At 39.7% G+C, this 23,783-nt stretch overlaps 1 protein-coding gene across 1 annotated transcript in view; it reads right to left on the bottom strand.

Moving 5' to 3' along the window:
• Positions 1–6,947: 6,947 nt before the first annotated feature.
• The window catches only part of LOC134354692 (regulator of G-protein signaling 5-like), a 45,912-nt gene continuing 29,076 nt past the window's right edge, over positions 6,948–23,783 (bottom strand). The window contains exons 3-5 of the mRNA XM_063063830.1: positions 14,261–14,322; positions 11,366–11,532; positions 6,948–10,863 (exon numbers count right to left, since the gene is read on the bottom strand). Of these exons, the coding sequence (XP_062919900.1) occupies positions 10,702–10,863; positions 11,366–11,532; positions 14,261–14,322 (391 nt within the window). The 3' untranslated portion in view covers positions 6,948–10,701. The remainder of the gene's footprint in view (positions 10,864–11,365; positions 11,533–14,260; positions 14,323–23,783) is intronic.

Here is a 23,783-nt window from a genome sequence, read left to right as displayed (position 1 = left end):
TCTTTGACAATCCTCTACTCGATCTACAACACCACCAACATTTGTGTCATCTGCAAACTTGCCAACCCAGCCTTCTACCCCCACATCCAGGTCGTTAATAAAAATCACGAAAAGTAGAGGACCCAGAACAGATCCTTGTGGGACACCACTAGTCACAATCCTCCAATCTGAATGTACTCCATCCACCACCACCCTCTGCCTTCTGCAGGCAAGCCAATTCTGAATCCACCCGGCCAAACTTCCCTGGATCCCATGCCTTCTAACTTTCTGAATAAGCCTACCGTGTGGAACCTTGTCAAATGCCTTACTAAAATCCATAAAGATCACATCCACTGCACTACCCTCATTTATATGCCTGGTCACCTCCTCAAAGAATTCTATCAGACTTGTTAGACATGATCTGCCCTTCAAAAAGCCATCCTGACTGTCCCTGATCAGACCATGATTCTCTAAATGCCTATAGATCCTATCTCTAAGAATCTTTTCCAACAGATTTCCCACCACAGACGTAAGGCTCACTGGTCTATAATTACCCGGACTATCCCTACTACCTTTTTTGAACAAGGGAATAACATTCACCTCCCTCCAATCCTCCGGTACCATTCCCGTGGACAACGAGGACATAAAGATCCTAGCCAGAGACTCAGCAATCTCCTCTCTCACCTCGTGGAGCAGCCTGGGGAATATTCCATCAGGTCCCGGGGACTTATCTGTCTTAATGTATTTTAACAACTCCAACACCTCCTCTCCCTTAATATCAGCATGCTCCAGAACATCAACCTCACTCATATTGTCCTCACGATCTTCAAGTTCCCTCTCATTGGTGAATACCGAAGAGAAGTATTCATTGAGGACCTCACTCATTTCCACAGCCTCCAGGCACATCTTCCCACCTTTATCTCTAATCGGTCCTACCTTCACTCCTGTCATCCTTTTTCTCTTCACATAATTGAAGAATGCCTTGGGGTTTTCCTTTACCCTACTCGCCAAGGCCTTCTCATGCCCCCTTCTTGCTCTTCTCAGCCCCTTCTTAAGCTCCTTTCTTGCTTCCCTATATTCCTCAATAGACCCATTTGATCCTTGCTTCCTAAACCTCATGTATGCTGCCTTCTTCCACCTGACTAGATTTTCCACCTCACTTGTCACCCATGGTTCCTTCACCCTACTATTCTTTATCCTCCTCACCGGGACAAATTTATCCCTTACATCCCGCAAGAGATCTCTAAACATCGACCACATGTCCATAGTACATTTCCCTGCAAAAACATCATCCCAATTCACACCCGCAAGTTCTAGCCTTATAACCTCATAATTTGCCTTTCCCCAATTAAAAATTTTCCTGTCCTCTTTGATTCTATCCTTTTCCATGATAATTATAAAGGCCAGGGAGCGGTGGTCACTGTCCCCCAGATGCTCACCCGCTGAGAGATCTGTGACCTGACCCGGTTCAATAACTAGTACTAGATCTAGTATGGTATTCCCCCTGGTCGGCCTGTCCACATACTGTGACAGGAATCCGTCCTGGACACACTTAACAAATTCTGCCCCATCTAAACCCTTGGAACTAATCAGGTGCCAATCAATATTAAGGAAGTTAAAGTCACCCATGATAACAACCCTGTTATTTTTGCACCTTTCCAAAATCTGCCTCCCAATCTGCTCCTCTGTATCTCTGCTGCTACCAGGGAGCCTATAGAATACCCCCAGTAGAGTAATTGCTCCCTTCCTGTTCCTGACTTCCACCCATATTGACTCAAAAGAGGATCCTGCTACATTACCCACCCTTTCTGTAGCTTTAATAGTATCCCTGACCAGTAATGCCACCCCTCCTCCCCTCCCCCCCATCCCTTTTAAAGCACTGAAATCCAGGAATATTGAGAATCCATTCCTGCCCTGGTGCCAGCCAAGTCTCTGTAATGGCCACTACATCATAAATGAAGTTGAGAAGATGTTGCTTTCAGTGAGGGTAACTAGGATAAAATATATGGTTTCAGAACAAGAAGATACCAAGAGGTGAAACTTTTCTCCAATGTCATAATGCTGTAGAATCTGCTACCATTGAGGGACATGGGGGCACAGTCAAAAATTATATTTGAGGCAGCAATTGACAAAGATTTGAACTCAAAGGAGTCAATTTCTTTGGCAGAGAATGTGTGTGTGGTGTTGAGGCCAAGATTGGATAACTCATTGAATGACAGTGCAAGCCCAATAGACCTTTCAATATATCCCTGCTTCTGTTTCTGACCTTCTATTCTACTTCAACTAGACCAAAATATATTTTAAGAAATTCGTATCTACGCTGATAAATAAAATTTCTCTTCACCCAAAAATGACAAGGTTGGTAGTTTTGCCTTTCAGTTTCTTGGAGCACTACATCATCAGCTTTTCAAGCCGTGCCACGAGTTTCAAGGCCATCTTCTATCCTGCTGTTGCCAGACTCTTGAATGACCATAAGACCATAAGGCTATCGAGCAGAATTAACCCATTCAGCTCATCCAGTGTGTTCCACCATTCCATCATGGCTGATTTATTATCCCTTGCAACCCCAACTTCCTGCCTTCCCCCCTATACCTTTGATGTCCTGACTAATCAAGCACCTCAATAGCCATCTGTGACAATGAATTCCACAGTTTCTCCACCCTCTGGCTAATGATATTCTTCTTCATCTCTGTACTTTGGATGACCCTCTATTCTGATGCTGTGCCCTCTGGTCCTAGACTCTCCCACTATAAGAAACATCCTCTCCACATTGACTCTATCTAGGCTTTTCAATATTCCTTGAGTACAGTCCTAGATCCATCAAAATCCTCATGTACAAATCCTTTCACTCCCTAAATCATTCTTGTGAACCTCCTCTGGGCCCTCTCTAATATCACCATATCCTTTCTTAGATGCTGAGGTCTGGCTAATTGACCTATAATTTATTTTCTTCTGCCTCCTTCCCTTCTTAAGGAGTGGAGTGACATTTGCAATATTCAAGTCCTCCAGAACCATTCCAGAATCTATTAATTCTTGAAAGGTCATTACTAATGCATCCACAATCTCTCATACACCTTGTATGATCAGAGGAACACTTGACCGCACAATCTACATTGTTATGATCTTGCATTTTAATGTTTATCATTTTTACTGTAGCTGTTACATTGTATTCTACATTGTTCCATCCCATTGTACTGGGATCTATATGAAGAGTATGCAAGGCAAGCTTTTCACTCTATCTTGGTACATCACACAATAATAAACTAATTCTCATTCCAATTCAAATTAACTATACTGAGTCAACACTGAGTTACTATCTGAGTAATACAGGAAACAAAAACAGATAATTTTGAAAATAGTTTCCATTACTAAAACTGTGCATGCCTCTAATTCTTTAATTCATTTTCATATTGCATTACTTTTCCCATGACTGTCTTTTATCTGAAGAGGTAAAAGCGCCTGTTGGGCAATGATTGTGAGCTTGAGTCAAGCCTTGAAACAATTCCTGTAACTGTTTATCCCCTGCTTTAGATTTAACACAGGACTCTTTCTGTTCACACATAGGAATTCTTCATTATCTCACTCAGCTGACTTGAGTATAAATGACAAGTAAAATTACTCTTGTTCTCAACGATTCCTCCATAAGCTTGTCTTGCCTTCTTACAACAGCAGCCTTTCATTTGATTTAACTCTAATTTAAGACCATAAGATATAGGAGTAGCATTTGGCAATTTGGCCCATCGAGTCTGCTCCACTATTTCATGATGGCAGATCCATTTTCCCTCACAGTCCCAATCTCCTACCTTCTCCTCATAACCTGTCATGCCCTGAGTAATCACGAATCTATCACCTTCTGCCTTAAAAATACCCAATGACTTGGCCTCTACAGCCGCGTGTGCCAACAAATTCCACAGATTCACTACTCTCTAGAAAAAGTAATTCCTCCAGATCTTCATTCTAAATGGACGTCCTCTGATCTTCAACTTCCCCACCATAGGAAACATCCTCTCCACATCCACTCTATTGAGTCCTTTCAATAGTCGATCGGTTTCAATGAAATCTCATCATTCACCCCCGACCATTATTCTGATTTCAGCTTTAACCATGCAAGTACCTTTCCTGTAATACAGCAGGCTCTTAACTTGTTAAGCAGCCTCATGTGTGGCATCTCATCAAAAGTATCTGAAAATCCAAGTAAACAACATTGACCGTTCTCCTTTGTCTATTCCGCTTGTTATTTCTTCAAAGAGTTCCAACAGATTTGTAAGGCAAGATTTTTGCTTAAGGAAACCCTCTCTCCCTTCTGAAAGAGTGGTGTGACAATTGTAATTTTCCAGTCCTCTAGAACCATGCCAGAATCAAATGATTCTTGAAAGATCTTTAAAAATGCCTCCACAATCTCTTCTGCCACCTCTTTCAGAACCCTGGGGCATAGACCATCACATGATTTGATGATAATCCAGATGATTTATCTACCTTCCGATTTTTCAGTTTCCCAACACCTTCTCCCTAGTAATGGCAACCTCTCTCACTTTTGCCCCTTGACACTCTCCAACTTCCGGCATACTGCTAGTATCTTCCATAATGAAGACTAATGCAAAATACTTAATCAATCGTTCTGCTTTTTTCACATCCCCCATTATTACCACTGAAGCATCATTTTCCAGTGCTCTGGTATCTACTCTTACCTCTCTTTTACTCTTTATATATCTGAAGAAACTTTTGATGGTCTCTTCAATATTATTGGCTAGTTTAACTTTGTATTCTATCTTTTCCTTCTTTATAATTTTTCTGGTTGCCTTCTATTGGTTTTTAAAAGCTACCCAATTCTCTAATTTTCCACTAATTTTTGCTCTATAATATGTCCTCTCTTTGGCTTTTCTGTTGGCTTTAACTTCTCTTGTCAACCACAGTTGTGTCATCTATCTTTAGAATGTTTCTTCTTTTTTGAGATGTATCTATCCTGCACCTTCCCAATTGCTCCCAGAAACTCCAGCCATTGCTGCTCTGCCATCATCTCTGCTAGTGTTCCCTTGCAATCAATTTTGGCCAGCTCCTTACTCATGCCTCTATAATTCCCCTTACTTCACTGTAATACTGATACGTCTGAGTTTAGTTTCTCTTTCTCAAACTGCAGGGTGAATTTGATCATATTATGATCACTTTCTCCTAAGGGTCCCTACATCTTGAGCTCTCTAATCAATTTCAGTTCATTGCACAACACTCAAACCAGCATAAGTGATCCCCTAGTGGGCTCAACTAAGAGCTGCTCTAAAAAGCCATCTCTAGAAAATCCTCCTCTTAGGATCCAGCACAACTTGATTTTCCCCATCTATTTGTGTATTGAAATCCCTCATGACTATTGTAACTTGCCCTTTTGACATGTAATTGAAGGTACTCTAGATGCCATGGGCCTAGATTTCCCTTCAATTACAGTCTGTCACCTGGGATTGGTGTGTTTGCTATAATATGTTAAAGATACTGATGACATGTAATCCCTAATAGATATTTTTGGATTTTGTTGGGAGAACACACACAACTCCTCATTGAGGGGTCAGTGGTGGAAAGGGTGAGCAGCTTCAGGTTCCTGTGTGTCAACATCTCAAAGGATCTATTATGCAGCCCAACACATTGACACAGACACAAAGATGGCACATTAGCTCTTGTTAAGAGCTTGAGGAGATTTGGTATGTCAAGATGGTGGCATCTATCACTAAAGACCTTCCCAGCTGGTGCTACCATCATGGAGGAGACACAGAAGCCTGAAGACCTACACTCAGTGATTTAAGAACAGATTCTTCCCCTTCTCCATCAGATTTCTGAACAATCCATGTACTAATGAAGACTACCTCATTATTCCTTTGCTTATGCACTAATTATTTATTTTTGTAATTAATACTTTTTCATGCTTTTGCAACTACTGCTGCCACAAAACAATAAATTTCATGTCATGTGTCAATGGTAATAAATACAATCCTGATACTGATAGGTTTGCACTTTCACGCAGACCCAGCAATCTTTTCCTTTCTACTTTCCAGCAAATTCAACATTCCCATAGGTGCACCAGAGGTGGCCTAAACTTTCTGGTAACTCTTCACCAGTGATTGTTCAATCATGAGGTGCTGCTGGGCAGCCCCAGTACAAACATGTCAAACTGTCTTAGTTCACCCTTCAAATACCAAAGCAGAGAACGGATAAAACATGCCTGTTTAACTAACATGTCTGCTCTTGAGGTCTCAAGAGTTGATGGTTATTGATTTCAGTCTGTTGCTCTGACAGGTATCATGTTTGCAGAATTGAGTGGATGTTTTCTGAAGCAACTGCTGGGATTTTTAACTTTTTTTGGGAAGCCAATAAATTCCGACTTACCTTTCAACTCTCCTTCCTCCTCCTCAGTGCATACCTTAAGGTGCTCATCATTGACAATTGTTAATTGGCTCCAGAAAACCTGTATGATATCCTTTTACTTTTTGCTCAGAACAGACTGGAAGCAGTCAGGTCTTCATGAAGACCTTGTATTAAAATACACTCCTATAAGTCTAATTTCCAACTCGTACCTTTGCATACTGTTGAAAGCAGACCATTATAGTTGGACCTTAGTGTTTTCGCTGCATGCCTGAGAGCAAATCATGACCTTTCCAGATTCCCCACAGCATCTGTTTTGAGGTTTGGCAGCCTTCATCTCTCTTTAATCATGTAGCTACAGTACTTCATGCATGAACTTCAACTTGTGTATGAGTGAACGGTACCTTCTCAGCATAAAACAATTACAGCATTGGGAATCACGTTTGAATTATCTTCCCCCGTAAACTTAACTCTCTACTTTTGAGCCTAATTGCAACTTCTACACCAGTCCCATGTAAGGTGACCTAACTCAGAACTGACCAAGAATTGACTGGGTGCTTGACTTGAATAAATAACCTGAAAAAATAATTGAAAGAGTCATTTCTAGATATGCTAAGTGGTGGTTGGAGCCTAGTAGGTTTTTATTTGTCTGTGAATAACATTTAATTGTTGTGAATAATAAAGAACATTGCCATCACCAGTGAGCTCTCATTCATTCATTCTAATGCTCGGAGATCACCAGGAGATTTTTATAAGAAAATCTGTTAAGTTATATAGAATAAAATAGGCATGTGTTGGTATAGAAATACATTTACTTCGTAAGGTTTTGAACTCTTCCAAGATAAGACAGAAAGCTGGAAAAGGCCTCTGCAGTCACTAATAACAGTACAGTATAGTACAGATAACAATAAATGGTACATGATTACACCCATTTGTTTCAACTATGTCAGATAAAGAGCTGAATACTTCATAAAATTAACATGAAAGTATGGGAATCTGGAGGTTAAATACCAATTTCTGAGTTTGAATGTGTCCAAAATAAAGTATTGTTTTTAATGCTGTTCATGCATCTATAATTATTCCTACATGAGGCTTATTAAATTGACTTCTATGCTGATATAATGCTTTGAACATTATGCTTGAGATAGGAATCTTCATTTTCTGACTAATGCACTCACTGTCTCTGAGCAACGTGAATGATTCTCTTGCCCAGATTAAAAAAAAAGATCCTCAACTTTGCAGAAGAAAGTCTTTATCAGTGTGTGAAGTAGCCAGGATAACAGTAATCGGGATTTGCATATAGTCATGCCTGTACTACATAGAAATCTGTCTCTTTTTGTAAACCATTCATGTCATTTTATGACCCCTAGAACCTGTCAGATCATGAGGAGTTCAAACCATTGGAGCAGATACATATTGCACACAAAGCAGAATAATCACAAGAAGATTAACTTTTTAATAAGGAATAATGCTTTAGATTTTAATATTAGCTTCATTATGGTAGCTCGCACTTACATTCCAGAACCATTTCCATTAGATATGAGTGCTTTATGATTTTAGCTTTACAGACTTCCAGTAATTGAAATATAATGTACTCATTTTGGGTGATGATTGTCAAGATAATTGTGCCAACTTGACAAATTTTCAGGCTTTAAGGTGGTGTGTTTCAACTCCATCTAATGCTGCCAAACACAAGAGGATTGGCACCACCCAGCATTAAGCCTACAGCTAGAAAATGTTCAACTTCCACAATTATCAATCAAACCAACTCTCACTAGGGTAGAATCTTACTGAGTCAGCTGGAAAATTGTGACTTAAAACGGCCAAGAAAAACAGAAGGACAAAAATCTTGTTTATACTACTATGCTAAGTGAAACAGGACATAACTCTCAGCTTCTGTTTCCTAAAACAAAAGTATTCCAATTTTGTATAGAAATGGATTCTGTTTTAAAGCAGAAATGATAAAATAATGTCCTGATACTGCACCTTTGGCTTGGCATTACTGGATCACTGCCTCCTTATTGACCGTCCCCTCTTTAGCCTTGGCTGTGTCCTGCACTTATGGGCTTTAAGCCTTCACCAAGGTTTCTCACTAGTCTGCCACCAAAATAAAATGAAGCATTTACTGAGACTCTTTAATGAGATAATTCTTCATTGAAGAGTGTGGGTGCTGTAATAATAATAACACATGCAATAAATGGAGTATTTTTTAATGAGGAGCATGCATTGGCTACACAATTTACAGTACAGATCAATTCTAAGCGCTCTCTAAATAGTTTGGATAGCATTCTAGATATGCTTTATCTTTAGGAGAAGGAATACAATACAGACAAACTATTCCATTCTTTGTTTGAGTATATATAAGTACTGATGGAGGGAGGAACAATTTTATTATTGTGCATTAATATATTATTTTAATGTCCACAACACTCTCTTTGTAAGGATTTCATAGAAACAGTATGGAACTTTGATAATTATGTGTGTCAACCATCTTTATTTGTAGGAAAGAAAGCCTAAGTCACACAAGAAATTACAGAACCCTGCATTAAGATTAAATTGCACCTTTCTACTATCATATAAAATACGGGGACCTCCTTTTAAAATTTAAATGTCTATTCAGATGACTTGATGTTCATTCGGGCATTTGCTTATTATAAAGTTGAATATATGCTTTAAGGTTCATTTGGTGATTTTCATTACCTGATTAATTTTGGATAATCTGGATTCCCTCAGGCATTTTTTTTTCTTAAATTGCTTTACTGATTTGGGGCACAATGCAGTTCACCTGAAGTTAACAAGTGTTACTTTCTACTTCCATCCTTCTGTTTCCCTTCAGGTTAACACTCCGGTTGTTCTGTGACAGAGTTGGTTCTATCTTAGTCAACCCAACTTAAACAGAAATTCTCCCAGGTGCACACACATGTAAAGGAAAATAATTGCAACTTCAAATTTTTCAGAGGTAGTATTCTATGTCAATGTTTGTTGATGTTCATAAATGATAAAAATAATTTCCATGTTAGGAAGTAAATTATATTTTGGAGCCAAATAAAATTAAAATTAATATACAAGTTCTTGAAGATTTAATATGTTCATGTGTATTTTATGTATAGATTGAATGTATCAATTATACATTGAGGCCTGATTGAGATAGACAGACAAGATAGTTTGTGTTTGGATCACTTGTTGCATTGTTTTGTCTGTGATATCTACTGCTGGGTACTAATTGTACACTTTGGCACCTTAATTTGCTTATTTCATTCTTTTTTAAGTGTAAAGCATTTATTGGAGCCTTGTGATTAATTAAATTAATTGGTTGAAATAATCAGTGTTCTTTTACCATTGCTTTTCCTTTAAAAAAATCTAACTCAAACCCCCTAAGTAATTAAAGCCTTTTCATCACTTCCTCACACCAGTGATACACAACTCTGTCGCCTCTGAAGTACATCATTGCGGAATTTTAGAAATATACCCCATAGCTTATGGGGGTTTACTTCTCCGGTAAATTGGGAGACAAAGTTAATCATGTAAATAGCAATAAGATAATATGGTGAGACTGAACGTGTGATTGTGTGAACTTGTGGACATGCTGTCTCACATTATGATGTGGCGTACAGTTTAGATGGAGCATCCGCACCTATAGCCCTCAATACATTACTAATGAGATGGTTAGGGACAACTTGAGTCCAGCTAATTCCAGGTAAGCACAAATCTGTTATCTGTTTACATAGAATGCCCACTACATAATGCTTATTACAAGCCATCAGTATCCTTGTTGTATTTTATGTTTGAGGAGTTCATATAATTTTTCTAGCATGCTTCATTAGTAAATATAGAATTGTTTGGTGACTTGGATGGCTCCAATGAATGATGCTCTGCGACTGTGAAAGCAGGGTTACACTTTTCTGATATAGAAAGGATAAGAGGCTGCTTACTCTGTAGGTCTCTGATGTCTGTAATCTCATTTTCAAAGCATTTTGCTGGATCCTTGAAATGATTGAGATAAGAAATCATAAGGAATGATTTGATTTGCTCAAGAATTCGTTTGAAGCCACATGATTATTTATCACTTGGTATAATCTCATAGCAGAAATAAGGAAGGACGGAAAAAAAAACACACACAGACACGAAAGACAAGTGCAGCATTGAAGGTACAAACACTTGGCCATATTTGGTGTGTGTTTATTTTGGGGCTACGCAAAGACAGGTGCAAGATATACGTGATGTCATTTTAGTGCCCAGAGTTTTGAAGAAAAGTAATGCCGGGGATGATAGCTCCATTTAGCTACCAGTGGTGAGGGCTTATTCCTTTACTGGGTGGATTTGTGAGGACATCTAAAGTCCCTCTCCACCCACGCTTTGCACAGCCCAGGTGCACAGCTACTTTATCAACTCCAGATAAATTTCAGATTTCAGAAACCTGCTGAATGAATCCTTCTCCATCAAAGAGAGAACTTTCTTCTGTGCCAACTCAAAGGTTGATGTGGAAGGTTCGGCAAGGTTCTTTATGGTGACTTCTTTAGTGTAGTGGTCAACATTGATCTGTAGAAGAGAGGACAAAATCTCAAGATCATCTCTCATTGCATTGCAAAGCCTCATTTTAACAGTACCTTAAAGGCTGCTTAGATTTCATTGAGCTGGAAATTGTTTGCAAAATCAATAGTAAATTAAAGGTTAAAAATGAATGTTCTCTACAAGCCTGAGTTCAGAACATTTTTTGAAAAGCCTTTATTCGCTCAAAGAAAAGTCAAATGGAGAACATTGTGCAATCCATGCACAATTTTCAAGATAGACGCTTGTTATGAAATGAGGTCAATGTTTTGAAGTGTCTTTTCCACAAATAACAATATTCTTTCTGTTCTCTGAAACATTAATCAATCTTGCTTACAAAAGTTTTTTTTTGAAAATGAAAATGTTTGTTGAGAAATTTACAGTGGTTGTACTCGGCACTTTACCATGTAAGGGTATACTTTTCAACAAACGTTCTTTACGACATATTTCATATTTTAAAATAAAATGTTTGCCCTTGCAATCACTGCCAAACCTCTTGAGGAGCGTCCTTCTCTATGAAGTCTTCAAAGATCTTCTTTGCTTTCAAGGCCATCTTGATAGGTGACTTGGTTGCCTTGTAGTCTTCACAGGCCATCCAGAACTCAATGTTCTCCTCACTGTGCTCTGATTGGAGGAAGGCTTTGAAGGCAGCCAGACCATCTGGAAGGAAACATATGGAAAATTTCTTTCTAAACTTATCATATTTCACCACTGCCATCATCTGGGATAAATTAATCAAACATTTTTCAAGATTTAATCACAGCCATTTTCATAGTGGTGTAATACAGATCTGGCTACAGGTCTTTACATTCTTAGCTACATGCATTTGCTTTCAATATGTGAGGATGTTTGGTAACTGTTTAGATGAAGGTTATGAAGGTTTAACTGTTCAGGTGTTAGTAAATGATAAACAACCCAAGAGACCACCAGCCTAACGTTTCTGCAGGCATTCAACCTTTGTCAATTAAGTACATTCCAAAGATTAGGCCAGGTCTCTGTCAATCTCAGAAAGTGCCACCTTCAGTCTCAAAGCAGCACTAGCAAAAGTTTGCCCCTCTTTTATGACATCCTGAGATAAGAGAGTGTCATAAAATACCCGCAAACAGACCTGGCATCAAATGCCAATGATTGAACATGCCTTCTATCACTGATCAAATCTTAGAGTTTCATCCTATAGATGTTCATTAACAGAAAGGTCATGAATAGCTACGGCAGACCCATAGAATTGTTTTCTCAAGAACAATATTGTAGTTGATATGGATTATGAATTCCTATTACATTAACATCTTTGGATTAGCAAAAGAATGCTGAATGAACAATATCCAAATGTTATAACTGCGATCATTTATGTGTAAATGTGGTGTAATCCTCTTTTGCAGATTTGTTTACAGTTCCTTGTGTTTCTTCTTTGCTCTGTCTTCAGTCAGCTGTGTAAACTGTACAGACGTCTGCAATTATGCAAAGCTCTTCCACGATTACCTTCAGTTCTGCATAAGGCTGCATCCTCAGCCCCTTAGTATCCTCCCTATACACTCATGACTGAGTGACCAATTTGTGCTCCAACTCTATTTATAAATTTGCGGATGACACCATTGTAGTGGATCAGCATTGTCATGATCCCCATAAATCGGGTCATTTCTTAATGTTAGTGACTTAGGACGCAAGGATGTTGTGAAGTCATTACAGGCATGGATATATCAATACATTTTAGAAACATACGAACTTGAATGATCCTTTTTTTTACGGTAACAATCAATCTGCTGGATAAACTCAATGGGTTATATAGCAAGTGTGGGAGGAAAGGAATTGTTGATATTTTGGGTCAAGATCCTGGTCCAGAATGCTGGGTTCCTCTAGCATTTTGTTCCTTGCTTCAGATTCCAGGTTCTACAGTCATTTGTGTTTACTATAGATTTACTTTACCATTTGTATTTAATGTAACTTGGAAGGAATCATGTAAAGAGAAATGTTTTCTGAGGTAAGCAATCTTATTCCCGTCCTGCAAGTGTACTTCCAGCAGTGGACTGCTCTGAAAATATCGGCAAAGAAATAAGTTAAAAGTTGATATGTTTTTTAGCTTGTCAGATTAAAAATATACAAAGGCTGTCTCTTGTCAATGAGCAAAAAAATCTTAAGTGTTGATTCTTCGCACATGCCCCTCTGAGATGTAGGGTCACTCACAATCTATTTCAAGACTGTTATTTTTATTCTGGAGTGTAAAAGAAGTTTGGGGTTTAAAATATAATTGCCAGTATCAAATCAGCGAAGGAGGAAAAGCATTAGAAGAGTAGCAGCTGGCCTATGCCACAACTAAAGTCAGCATCAGCCGGGTAACATGACTATCTACAAATTGGACAGTGTTGCTTCTCTTGCAAATGGACATTTAATGTACAAGGAATATCTTAATACAACTGAACTTGTGAGGCATCCATTTTATACTAACAGAAAACAGCAAGAGTGCTGTTTAAATGGCAAAGTGCTGAAAATGGAGGGTCAAATTAAATTTTGAGGATTCATGTACTCTGATCAATAAAATTCGAGAGTTGAGGACAAGATACATGAATCAACAAATGGCTGCCTTTGTATGTGGAGGTCCAGAGAATAAAGGGAAAGAGGTGTTTCTTGGTCGGTTGCTCGTCCTTACCAAACAGAAAACCACTGCAAAGAAGCAGAGTGCTGGAGGAACTCAGCAGGTCAAACAGCATCTGCAGAGGGAAATGGACAGTTGTTGTTTTGGGGTCAAGACCCTTCATCTGGAATGAAAGAATGGAGGGGAAATGACCAGTGCGAAGGGTTGGGGGAGAGGTAGGGTATGATCCAGTAAACAATAAGTGGATCTAGGTGAGCCGGAGGTGTGAAAAATGGATGCTAATAGGCAAAGAGCACTAGAATGTAGAGATAGGCTGTTGGAGAGAACATAACAATCGGTCCCTGGCACTTAAGTACATAATGGGAGATGTTTTTGGCTAATCTTAAAATGGGCAGGGAAGGCTGCTCATTCTTGTCTTCTTGGGTCTCTTCAAGCCCTGGCATCTACAATAAATTTCTTTGCTCCTCAATTCTAATACTCTGTAAAAGAATAATATGTTTGTGATTCTATTCCCTTTGATCTTTTTTTTGAAAAATAGCTTTGAACTGTTGAATTGTGAAAGAGCTATCAAAGCACCATATAAAGGCATGTTTTACTTAGAAAAGTACAGCACAGGAATGCATCCTTCAATCCACTGTGAGTGCCAGCTCAACTCATCTGACTGCACATGGTGTGTATGCTTCTGTTCCCTGCCTATTCATTAAGTAGTGGTTATATAACTCAATTGTACTATCTCCTTTATGTCCAGGAAGACCATTATATTGAAATTTTGAATCATTTGAAGACAATGAAACTCACAGCTGTTCATCAGAAGCTTCTCCAGAGATTCACGCCACTGCAGTACTTCAGCCTGAGATGATCTGCAACAGAAACAACGTATGTTTTCAGAAAAACACCAGGTCTCAATGAAGCTGGTACGATATCACACCACCTCTGAATAGTGTGATTGCATTTCACCAATGACCAGTCACACAATACTGCTTCCATGGGATGTCCCTAGTTGAATTTTGTCATATCTAATATTTAAGAACTCTGAAAGAAGACTTCTTGTAGAACAGCTTCTGCCTATCTTGAGCCTTCATGGTAGAAAAAAAAGTTCTAAGGTGCTTCACAAAGGCACAATGTTGAAATGGGTAAATTGCCAAAGTAATACTTGGAGGGCACTTTTCATTAGCTTGCCTTGATTTTGTATATTACAGCAGATGCACTGTACCTGAAGTTGCTTTGTTTGGCTTCTCAAAGTCATGTGCTGCTTTCTATGCACTAGTTCAGTTTAATTGGCACTTCATGCTTAATGTGGATAAATGTGAAGATATCCACTTTGGTGGCAAAAAATAGGAAAACAGATTATTATCTGAATGGTGGCTGATTAGGAAAAGGGGAGGTGCAACAAGACCTGGGTGTCATTATACACCAGTCATTGAAAGTGGGCATGCAGGTACAGCAGGCGGTGAAAAAGGCGAATGGTATGCTGGCATTTATAGTGAGAGGATTCGAGTACAGGAGCAGGGAGGTACTACTGCAGTTGTACAAGGTCTTGGTGAGACCACACCTGGAGTATTGTGTGCAGTTTTGGTCCCCTAATCTGCGGAAAGACATCCTTGCCATAGAGGGAGTACAAAGAAGGTTCACCAGATTGATTCCTGGGATGGCAGGACTTTCATATGAAGAAAGACTGGATGAACTGGGCTTGTACTCGTTAGAATTTAGAAGATTGAGGGGGGATCTGATTGAAACATATAAAATCCTAAAGGGATTGGGCAGGCTAGATGCAGGGGGATTGTTCCCGATGTTGGGGAAGTCCAGAACGAGGGGTCACAGTTTGAGGATAAGGGGGAAGCCTTTTAGGACTGAGATTAGGAAAAACTTCTTCACACAGAGAGTGGTGAATCTGTGGAATTCTCTGCCACAGGAAACAGTTCATTGGCTATACTTGAGGGAGTTGGATATGGCCCTTGTGGCTACAGGGATCAGGGGGTATGGATGGAAGGCTGGTGCAGGGTTCTGAGTTGGATGATCAGCCATGATCATAATAAATGGCGGTGCAGGCTCGAAGGGCCGAATGGCCTACTCCTGCACCTATTTTCTATGTTTCTATGTTTCTATAAAGTAATTTATTTTTTTACGGAAGTGTTGGTGAAGTACAGTGATGTACAAATGTCATATGCACATATATATAGCTAGGGTGCCTAAGATTTTTACACAGTACTGTAGCAATTCTATGCATTGTACTACTGCTGCAAAAAAGAACAAATTTCATGACATATGTGAGTGATGATTTCTCAGTTTATGACTCCTACAACTTGTATTTCTCCTATTTCACTTTGTCGCTCATTTCCAATCCGTCAGCTTCCACTTCTGCTTACAGCACTCCTCTAATTTTTCATTCCTCAAGTGTGTTCCCCAATCTGCATGACCAGGAAAATAATGCAAAACACATGAAATTCAAAGGATTATTTCACATTTAGATTCAGCCTATCGGTAGTACAGGCTCTCAGAGTACTCCCACTCATCCTTTTATATTCACTGCGACCTCTTCTGTCTCGTGTCAATCACTTACACCACCAGCAAATGATTGTAACTATTTAATCTATTAATCAGCATATCTTTGCAATGTGGGAGAATTCAGCTAAAAGCATCACAATCACAGGGATAATGTGCAAACTCCACACAGAATCATATTTGAATCACTGGAGCTGTGTGGAAGGAGAGCCAATTGCTATGCCACCATACTAGAAAATCACTGAAATGTTTTGAGTCTTGTTCAGTATTAAACATACCATTCTTGCTGCTGTCTTTAAGGAGTTTGTACCGTCTCCCCAAGACTGCATGGGTTTCCTCCGGGTGCTTCTGTTCCCCCCACCCCCACACAGTCCAAAGTAGTACCAGTGTCGGTTAATTGCTCATTGTAAATTGCCCCATGATCAGGTTAATGTTAGATCAGGGATTACTAGGTGGTGTGGCTTGAAAGGCCAAGAGGGTCTATTCCGTGCTGTATCTTAATAAATAAAAAATATTTACAAACTTGGAAGCCAATAACATGCAGGTATGAATTTCTGTGGGAAATCCAAATAATCTAATTTTTTTTCTTTTGCTCAGGATTCTATGGGAGATGGGAATAAGAACTGAGACTATACAAATAAAGCCTTATATATGACTATATATGTCTAGTATTTCTAAAGGAAGGACTGCACCAATACTGTACCATTTTTGATCTAAATTGAGTAAATTGTGGGGTCAATTTAAATTTCTAAAATGCTCCAAATATTTTGCAATCAAATCAATCTACCTTGGGATTGTACAAAATCTGGGAATGAGTAAAGCAAACCATATTAATAAACTTTCAGTCATCAAAAACAAAGATCAATGTTATTGCCTTCTATCTCTTTTAAAATGTTAACAGCTATTGCCAGCTACCAACACCAAGTTTAACGTTTGCCCTGAGGTAGAGGCGGAAAGAAGAGAACAGATATAAAGAACAGCACAGCATTAATGGACTAGAACCAATTACGTTATGTAACTCAAAGTCAAGTAACATAAGCAAGCCATGCAACATCACGCAAGGATGATTGCATGATATTTTTTCCTTTGGGGCATTATTACATTTAAAAAATATGAACTTTCTCAAGAAAGGATTAAAATAACTTGGATTTTCTGAACCACTGCAAACAAATGCTGGCCTCCAAAAAGAAACCTACCTACAGGGCTTTACAGAATTTCATTTTCCCCAGTGTTCTGCAGGAAAATCATGGCAAACATTCTTCCACAGTGTTCTTATTCAGTTCATCTGCCATTTCTTTGTTCTCCATTACTACCTCTCCAACATCATTTTCCAACAGCCTGATATTCATTCTTGACTCTCTTTTAACCTTTATAAGCCTGAAAATACCTTTGGTATCCTCTTTTATATTATTGGCCAACTTACCTTCACATTTCATCTTTTCTCTCTTTCTTTTTTTAATTGACTTGTGTTGATTTTTAAAAGCTTCCCAATCCTCTAGCTTTCCACTAATGTTTACTATGTTGTATGGCTTGTATTTTGCTTTTATGCTGTCTTTGCCTTCCCTCATCAGCTAAAGTTGCCTCATCCTCCTTTCAAAATGCTTTTTCTTTTTAATCGGGATGAACTGATCCTGTATCATCCGAATTACTTTCAAAAACTCCAACTATAGCTGTTCTACCATCATCCCAATATCCCATATCAATTTGACTTTAGCTTTTCCATCTCAAGCTACAGGGTAAATTCTATCATATTATGATCACTTTCTCCTAAGAGTACTTTTACCTTAAGCTCCCCAATATCACTACACGAAAGCCAGAAATGACTTTTCTCCAGTGATGCTAACAATGTCATACTTGCCAATTTCTAGCATTACTATAAGCTTACCTACCTTACTTCACATGTTGCGTGCATTCAAATATAACACCTTCAGTCTTCGATTCACTACTGTTCTCCATTTTCTCTCCATGTCACCTAATATTATATTCTTATCATTTTCTTTATTCTGGAGACATTACAAATTATATTGCACTCGCCTGTCTTTTGACTTTATCCATACTTTTCCAAGCTGTTGAATGCACCCCCTACTATTTGGTTTAAAGGCCTATCTACAGTCTTAGTTTCTGTATGTGATTCGTCATGTTTGGAACACTTGTCCTGAAAGAGAAATGATGGAAACATCCTTTGAATACTTATAAAGGACAGTAAGTAGATAATTGATAACCAAGGAGGAAGATTTGCTATGGATAGACAAAAGTTCAGAATTGAGTTTGCAGTCAGATCAGCAATGATCTTCTTAAAAGATTTAAGGGACCAAGTGGTCTACTCCTATTCCTAACTTTGTGCTTCTTTGTTCATACCCAAGCTCAAAGTGCACTTGTGATGAGGCTATGCCTTTGAAACGTGATAATTCCAAATAATAGCTAGATGGTTGTCCCCGATTATCTTTGCTAATATATTCATTATTATTCTTCTACATGTCACTGTTAGAGGAAAGGAAGTAGTTTATTGAGAAATTATAATTTTGCCAAATGGTACAAGGATGGTCTCTGTAAACCGGAAAACACTGGTTTAGATATAAGAAACAGGAGGCAAATGCAGTTGTTAGCTCCATTATATTCTTATTATTGTGCTGTAGGAACTCTGTTTTGATTGAACTTCCAATAAGTGTCCATTCACTGTTTCCTAGAAGGCACATGGGCGTATGTAAGCTCCACATGATGTCTAAAAAGGTACATTTGTAATTTGCAGCATTATATCACCATGACCTCCAGCTATCGACAACAACTAACAGATCATTTTTAATCATTGCAATTTGTTTTCTTCTGTTATTTTATGTACAGAATAGTCCTTAACAATGATGCATAACCACTTAGGAAACCAAGAGAGGCAGTTTTGCAGTAATTCACTTATGCAAGTCCCTTTAGGCGATTGCTGTAAAATGATTTGGGTTTTATTTGCTTGTCTTTAAAAACACAATGATTTTCCTTCGGGCAGCAAGCATTAGCTGTAAGTAACAACAATCATTAACTGAATCTGTTCCATTGCACTTCAATCCATGTACTTTTGATGTTGTCTTTGTTCCATGATAGCACTCTCAGTTCCAAATTAAAGATCCAAGTTCTACTCCAAAATCAAAGCATTTTGTTTAGACTAGTGATTCAGTGTAATACACAGGAATGCAGAAGGAGATGACTTAATTCAGGCTATTTATTCAAGAAGTTTCATGGGAGAATTCTCCAAATTCAGAATCAACACTGAGGTCAATGGTTGGAGATTCCATTTCACCCGCTCTTTTGGACACCAGGTGTGGGAAATTGCCCTACTATTTACAACTCTGGACACGCCATTAACATTTTCTCACCATGTTAACATTTGCACTGTCCTTTGACTTCCCATTCAATTTTGCCTAGTTTCTAACCCATCACTGGGCTTCCCCAACTTTAATTTCTACGTATTTCTCCCTTCTCATCATTCCTTGGTCCCGTACTCAAAATTGCAACAGTTTCCACTTCTGATGAAGATTGCTGACCTGCAAAGTCAGTCCCATCTCACTCCCTACAGATATTGCCTGCCTTGTTGAATATTTTTACCAGTTCATTGTACATATTAGTTTGACTTTTGCGATGAGTAAGGTCTTGGAGGCTGTAATGCTGAAGAGGCTTCTGGATTCTGGAGCTTGCTGAATGTCAGATGATGCTCTAAGCAGCACTACATATGAATCCTGTGCCTGTCAGAGCCAGCAGGACTGGAAGCCCCGTGAATTTCAATGGGAATTCTATGTCTGCAGCTTAGCAGGGGAAGAGCTGAAGCACTCCGCATTTTAAGAAATTATTTTAAAAATTTCTAAGTGTTTGTATGCATTTTTTCTGATACCTTTATTATTTTCAAACGTCTTATATGGAAGAGCATTTATGCTAATTTGTTTTCTTTGAATATTTTATGTATTGAACAAATATTAATAGTGACGTCTAACCACTGGAAGAAAACAGGAGTGGCAGTTTTGCAGTAATTCACATATGTAAGTCGCTCTGAATGTTAATTTTTGTTTCATTCTTTGACAAAATGTTCCAAAGCATTTTAAAATAAGGAGACCTAATTATTACCATTCCAGTCTGCCTTTTTTCTTTATGTGCAGTGCTTTTCAGTGTTCAAACCACCCATGGTGAGTACATTTGGCACTTAAGCGTTAATCACAATGAGGCCAACAACTGCTTTTGTAAGATTCTGGTCTAAGCTTTCCCATTTTATGATTTCGTTTCCCATCATCTACAGAATTCTTCTGCTCTGTGGATTATACAAGAGGAAACTGAAGTATGACCTTAATAAGTCATAAATGTAGCCTTATTGTAAATATGAATAATCTAATGTTACTGATCTTGAGATCTTAATTTTGCAAAGTGAAAAGGTTAGTTTAAGATTAATTCCATGATGAATTTGAATAAATTGACCTATTTTGCTGAAATAATGGCAGAGTAACAATCCCCTCAATAATAAGTACACCGTTTTGGATACTGTTGGATGACCTACCAGGGACTAGTTGCACTGGTCGTGTCTCTGGCACCGAGACTGGACCCTCAGCTCAGAAGGGAAGGAGGGAAAAGAGGAGAGCAGTAGTGATAGGGAATTCGATAGTTAGGGGGACAGATAAGAGGTTCTGTGGGAGAGATTGAGAATCCCGGATGGTCTGTTGCCTCCCTGGTGCCAGGGTCCATGATATCTCAGATTGAGTTCTCAGTATTCTCAAGAGGGAGGGTGAGCAGCCAGATGTCGTGGTCCATGTAGGGACCAATGACGTGGATAAGAAGAAGGAGGAGGTCCTGCAAAGAGAGTTTAGGGAGTTAGGTGCAAAGTTGAAGGACAGGACCTCCAGGGTTGCAATCTCAGGATTGCTACCCGTGCCACGTGCTAGTGAGGCTAGAAATAGGAAGATAATGCAGCTAAATACGTGGCTAAGGAGTTGGTGCTGGAGGGAGGGCTTCATGTTTCTGGACAATTGGGCCTTGTTCCAGGGAAGGTGGGACCTGTTCCGACGGGACGGGTTGCACCTGAACTGGAGTGGGACTAACATCCTTGCGGGAAGGTTTGCTAGTGCTGCTCCGGGGGGTTTAAACTAGATTTGCAGGGGGAGAGGAACCAGAGTGTTAGAGCAGTTAGTGAGGTGGAGGAGGATAAATGTCATGAGAGAACTGCAAGTATAGTGCATGGAGGAAAGCCGGATCTAACATATAAAGAGGCTTTGAGGAAAAAGAAACAGAATAAAGGGTGCAAAGGTAGTAAGGTAGAAGGGCTAAAGTGCGAGTACTTCAATGCAAGAAGCATCATGAACAAAGGTGATGAACTGAGAGCTTGGATACATACATGGAATTATGATGTAGTGGCCATTACAGAGACTTGGTTGGCACCAGGGCAGGAATGGATTTTCAATATTCCTGGATTTCAGTGCTTTAAAAGGGATAGAGAGGGGAGAAAAGGGGAGGAGGGGTGGCATTACTGGTCAGGGATACAATTACAGCTACAGAAAGGGTGGGTAATGTAGCAGGATCCTCTTTTGAGTCAGTATGGGTGGAAGTCAGGAACAGGAAGGGAGCAGTTACTTTATTGGGAGTATTCTATAGGTCCCTTGGTAGCAGCAGAGATACCAAGGAGCAGATTAGGAGGCAGATTTTGGAAAGGTGCAAAAATAACAGGGTTGTTATCATGGGTGACTTTAATTTCCCTAATATTGGTTGGCATCTGAATAGTTCCAATGGTTTAGACGGGGCAGAGCTTGTTCAGTGTGTCCAGGACAGATTCCTGTCACAGTATGTTGACAGGCCGATGGGAGGGAATGCCATACTAGATCTAGTATTAGGTAACGAACCAGGTCGGGTCACAGATCTCTCAATGGGTGAGCATCTGGGGGACAGTGACCACTGCTCCCTGGCCTTTAGCATTATCATGGAAAAGGATAGAATCAGAGAGGACAGGAAAATTTTTTAATTGGGGAAGGGCAAATTATGAGGCTATAAGGCTAGAACTTGTGGGTGTGATTTGGGATGATGTTTTTGCAGGGAAATGTACTATGGATATGTGGTCGATGTTTAGGGATCTCTTGCAGGATGTTAGGGATAAATTTGTTCTGGTGAGGAGGATAAAGAATGGTAGGGTGAAGGAACCATGGGTGACAAGTGAGGTGGAAAATCTAGTCAGGTGGAAGAAGGCAGCATACATGAGGTTTAGGAAGCAAGGATCAAATGGGTCTATTGAGGAATATAGGGAAGCAAGAAAGGAGCTTAAGAAGGGGCTGAGAAGAGCAAGAAGGGGGCATGAGAAGGCCTTGGCGAGTAGGGTAAAGGAAAACCCCAAGGCATTCTTCAATTATGTGAAGAGAAAAAGGATGACAGGAGTGAAGGTAGGACCGATTAGAGATAAAGGTGGGAAGATGTGCCTGGAGGCTGTGGAAATGAGTGAGGTCCTCAATGAATACTTCTCTTCGGTATTCACCAATGAGAGGGAGCTTGATGACGGTGAGGACAATATGAGTGAGGTTGATGCTCTGGAGCATGTTGATATTAAGGGAGAGGAGGTGTTGGAGTTGTTAAAATACATTAGGACAGATAAGTCCCCGGGGTCTGACGGAATATTCCCCAGGCTGCTCCACGAGGTGAGGGAAGAGATTGCTGAGCCTCTGGCTAAGATCTTTATGTCCTCGTTGTCCACGGGAATGGTACCGGAGGATTGGAGGGAGGAAAATGTTGTCCCCTTGTTCAAAAAAGGTAGTAGGGATAGTCCGGGTAATTATAGACCAGTGAGCCTTACGTCTGTGGTGGGAAATCTGTTGGAAAAGATTCTTAGAGATAGGATCTATAGGCATTTAGAGAATCATGGTCTGATGCTTGGCAGATCGTGTCTAACAAGCCTGATAGAGTTCTTTGAGGAAGTGACCAGGCATATAGATGAGGGTACTGTAGTGTATGTGATCTACATGGATTTTAGTAAGGCATTTGATAAGGTTCCACACGGTAGGCTTATTCAGAAAGTCAGAAGGCATGGGATCCAGGGAAGTTTGGCCAGGTGGAATCAGAATTGGCTTGCCTGCTGAAAGCAGAGGGTCGTGGCGGAGGTAGTATGTTTGGATTGGAGGGTTGTAACTAGTGGTGTCCCACAAGGATCGGTTCTGGGACCTCTACTTCTCATGATTTTTATTAACGACCTGGATGTGGGGGTAGAAGGGTAGGTTGGCAAGTTTGCAGATGACACAAAGGTTGGTGGTGTTGTGGATAGTGTGGAGGATTGTCAAAGATTGCAGAGAGACATTGATAGGATGCAGAAGTGGGCTGAGAAGTGGCAGATGGAGTTCAACCCAGAGAAGTGTGAGGTGGTACAATTTGGAAGGACATACTCCAAGGCAGAGTACAAAGTAAATGACAGGATACTTGGTAGTGTGGAGGAGCAGAGGGATTTCGGGGTACATGTCCACAGATCCCTGAAAGTTGCCTCACAGGTAGATAGGGTAGTTAAGAAAGCCGATGGGGTGTTAGCCTTCATAAGTCGAGGGATAGAGTTTAAGAGTTGCGAGTTAATGATGCAGCTCTATAAAACTCTGGTTAGGCCACACTTGGAGTACTGTGTCCAGTTCTGGTCACCTTACTATAGAAAGGATGTGGAAGCATTGGAAAGCATACAGAGGAGATTTACCAGGATGCTGCCTGGTTTAGAGAGTATGCATTATGATCAGAGATTAAGAGAGGTAGGGCTTTACTCTTTGGAGAGAAAGAGGATGAGAGGAGACATGATAGGGGTATACAAGATATTAAGAGGATTAGATAGAGTGGACAG

The sequence above is a fragment of the Mobula hypostoma genome, chromosome 12 (assembly GCF_963921235.1).
Source record: "Mobula hypostoma chromosome 12, sMobHyp1.1, whole genome shotgun sequence".
Classification (NCBI taxonomy): domain Eukaryota; kingdom Metazoa; phylum Chordata; class Chondrichthyes; order Myliobatiformes; family Myliobatidae; genus Mobula; species Mobula hypostoma.
This window is presented reverse-complemented; position numbering and strand designations above follow the sequence as displayed.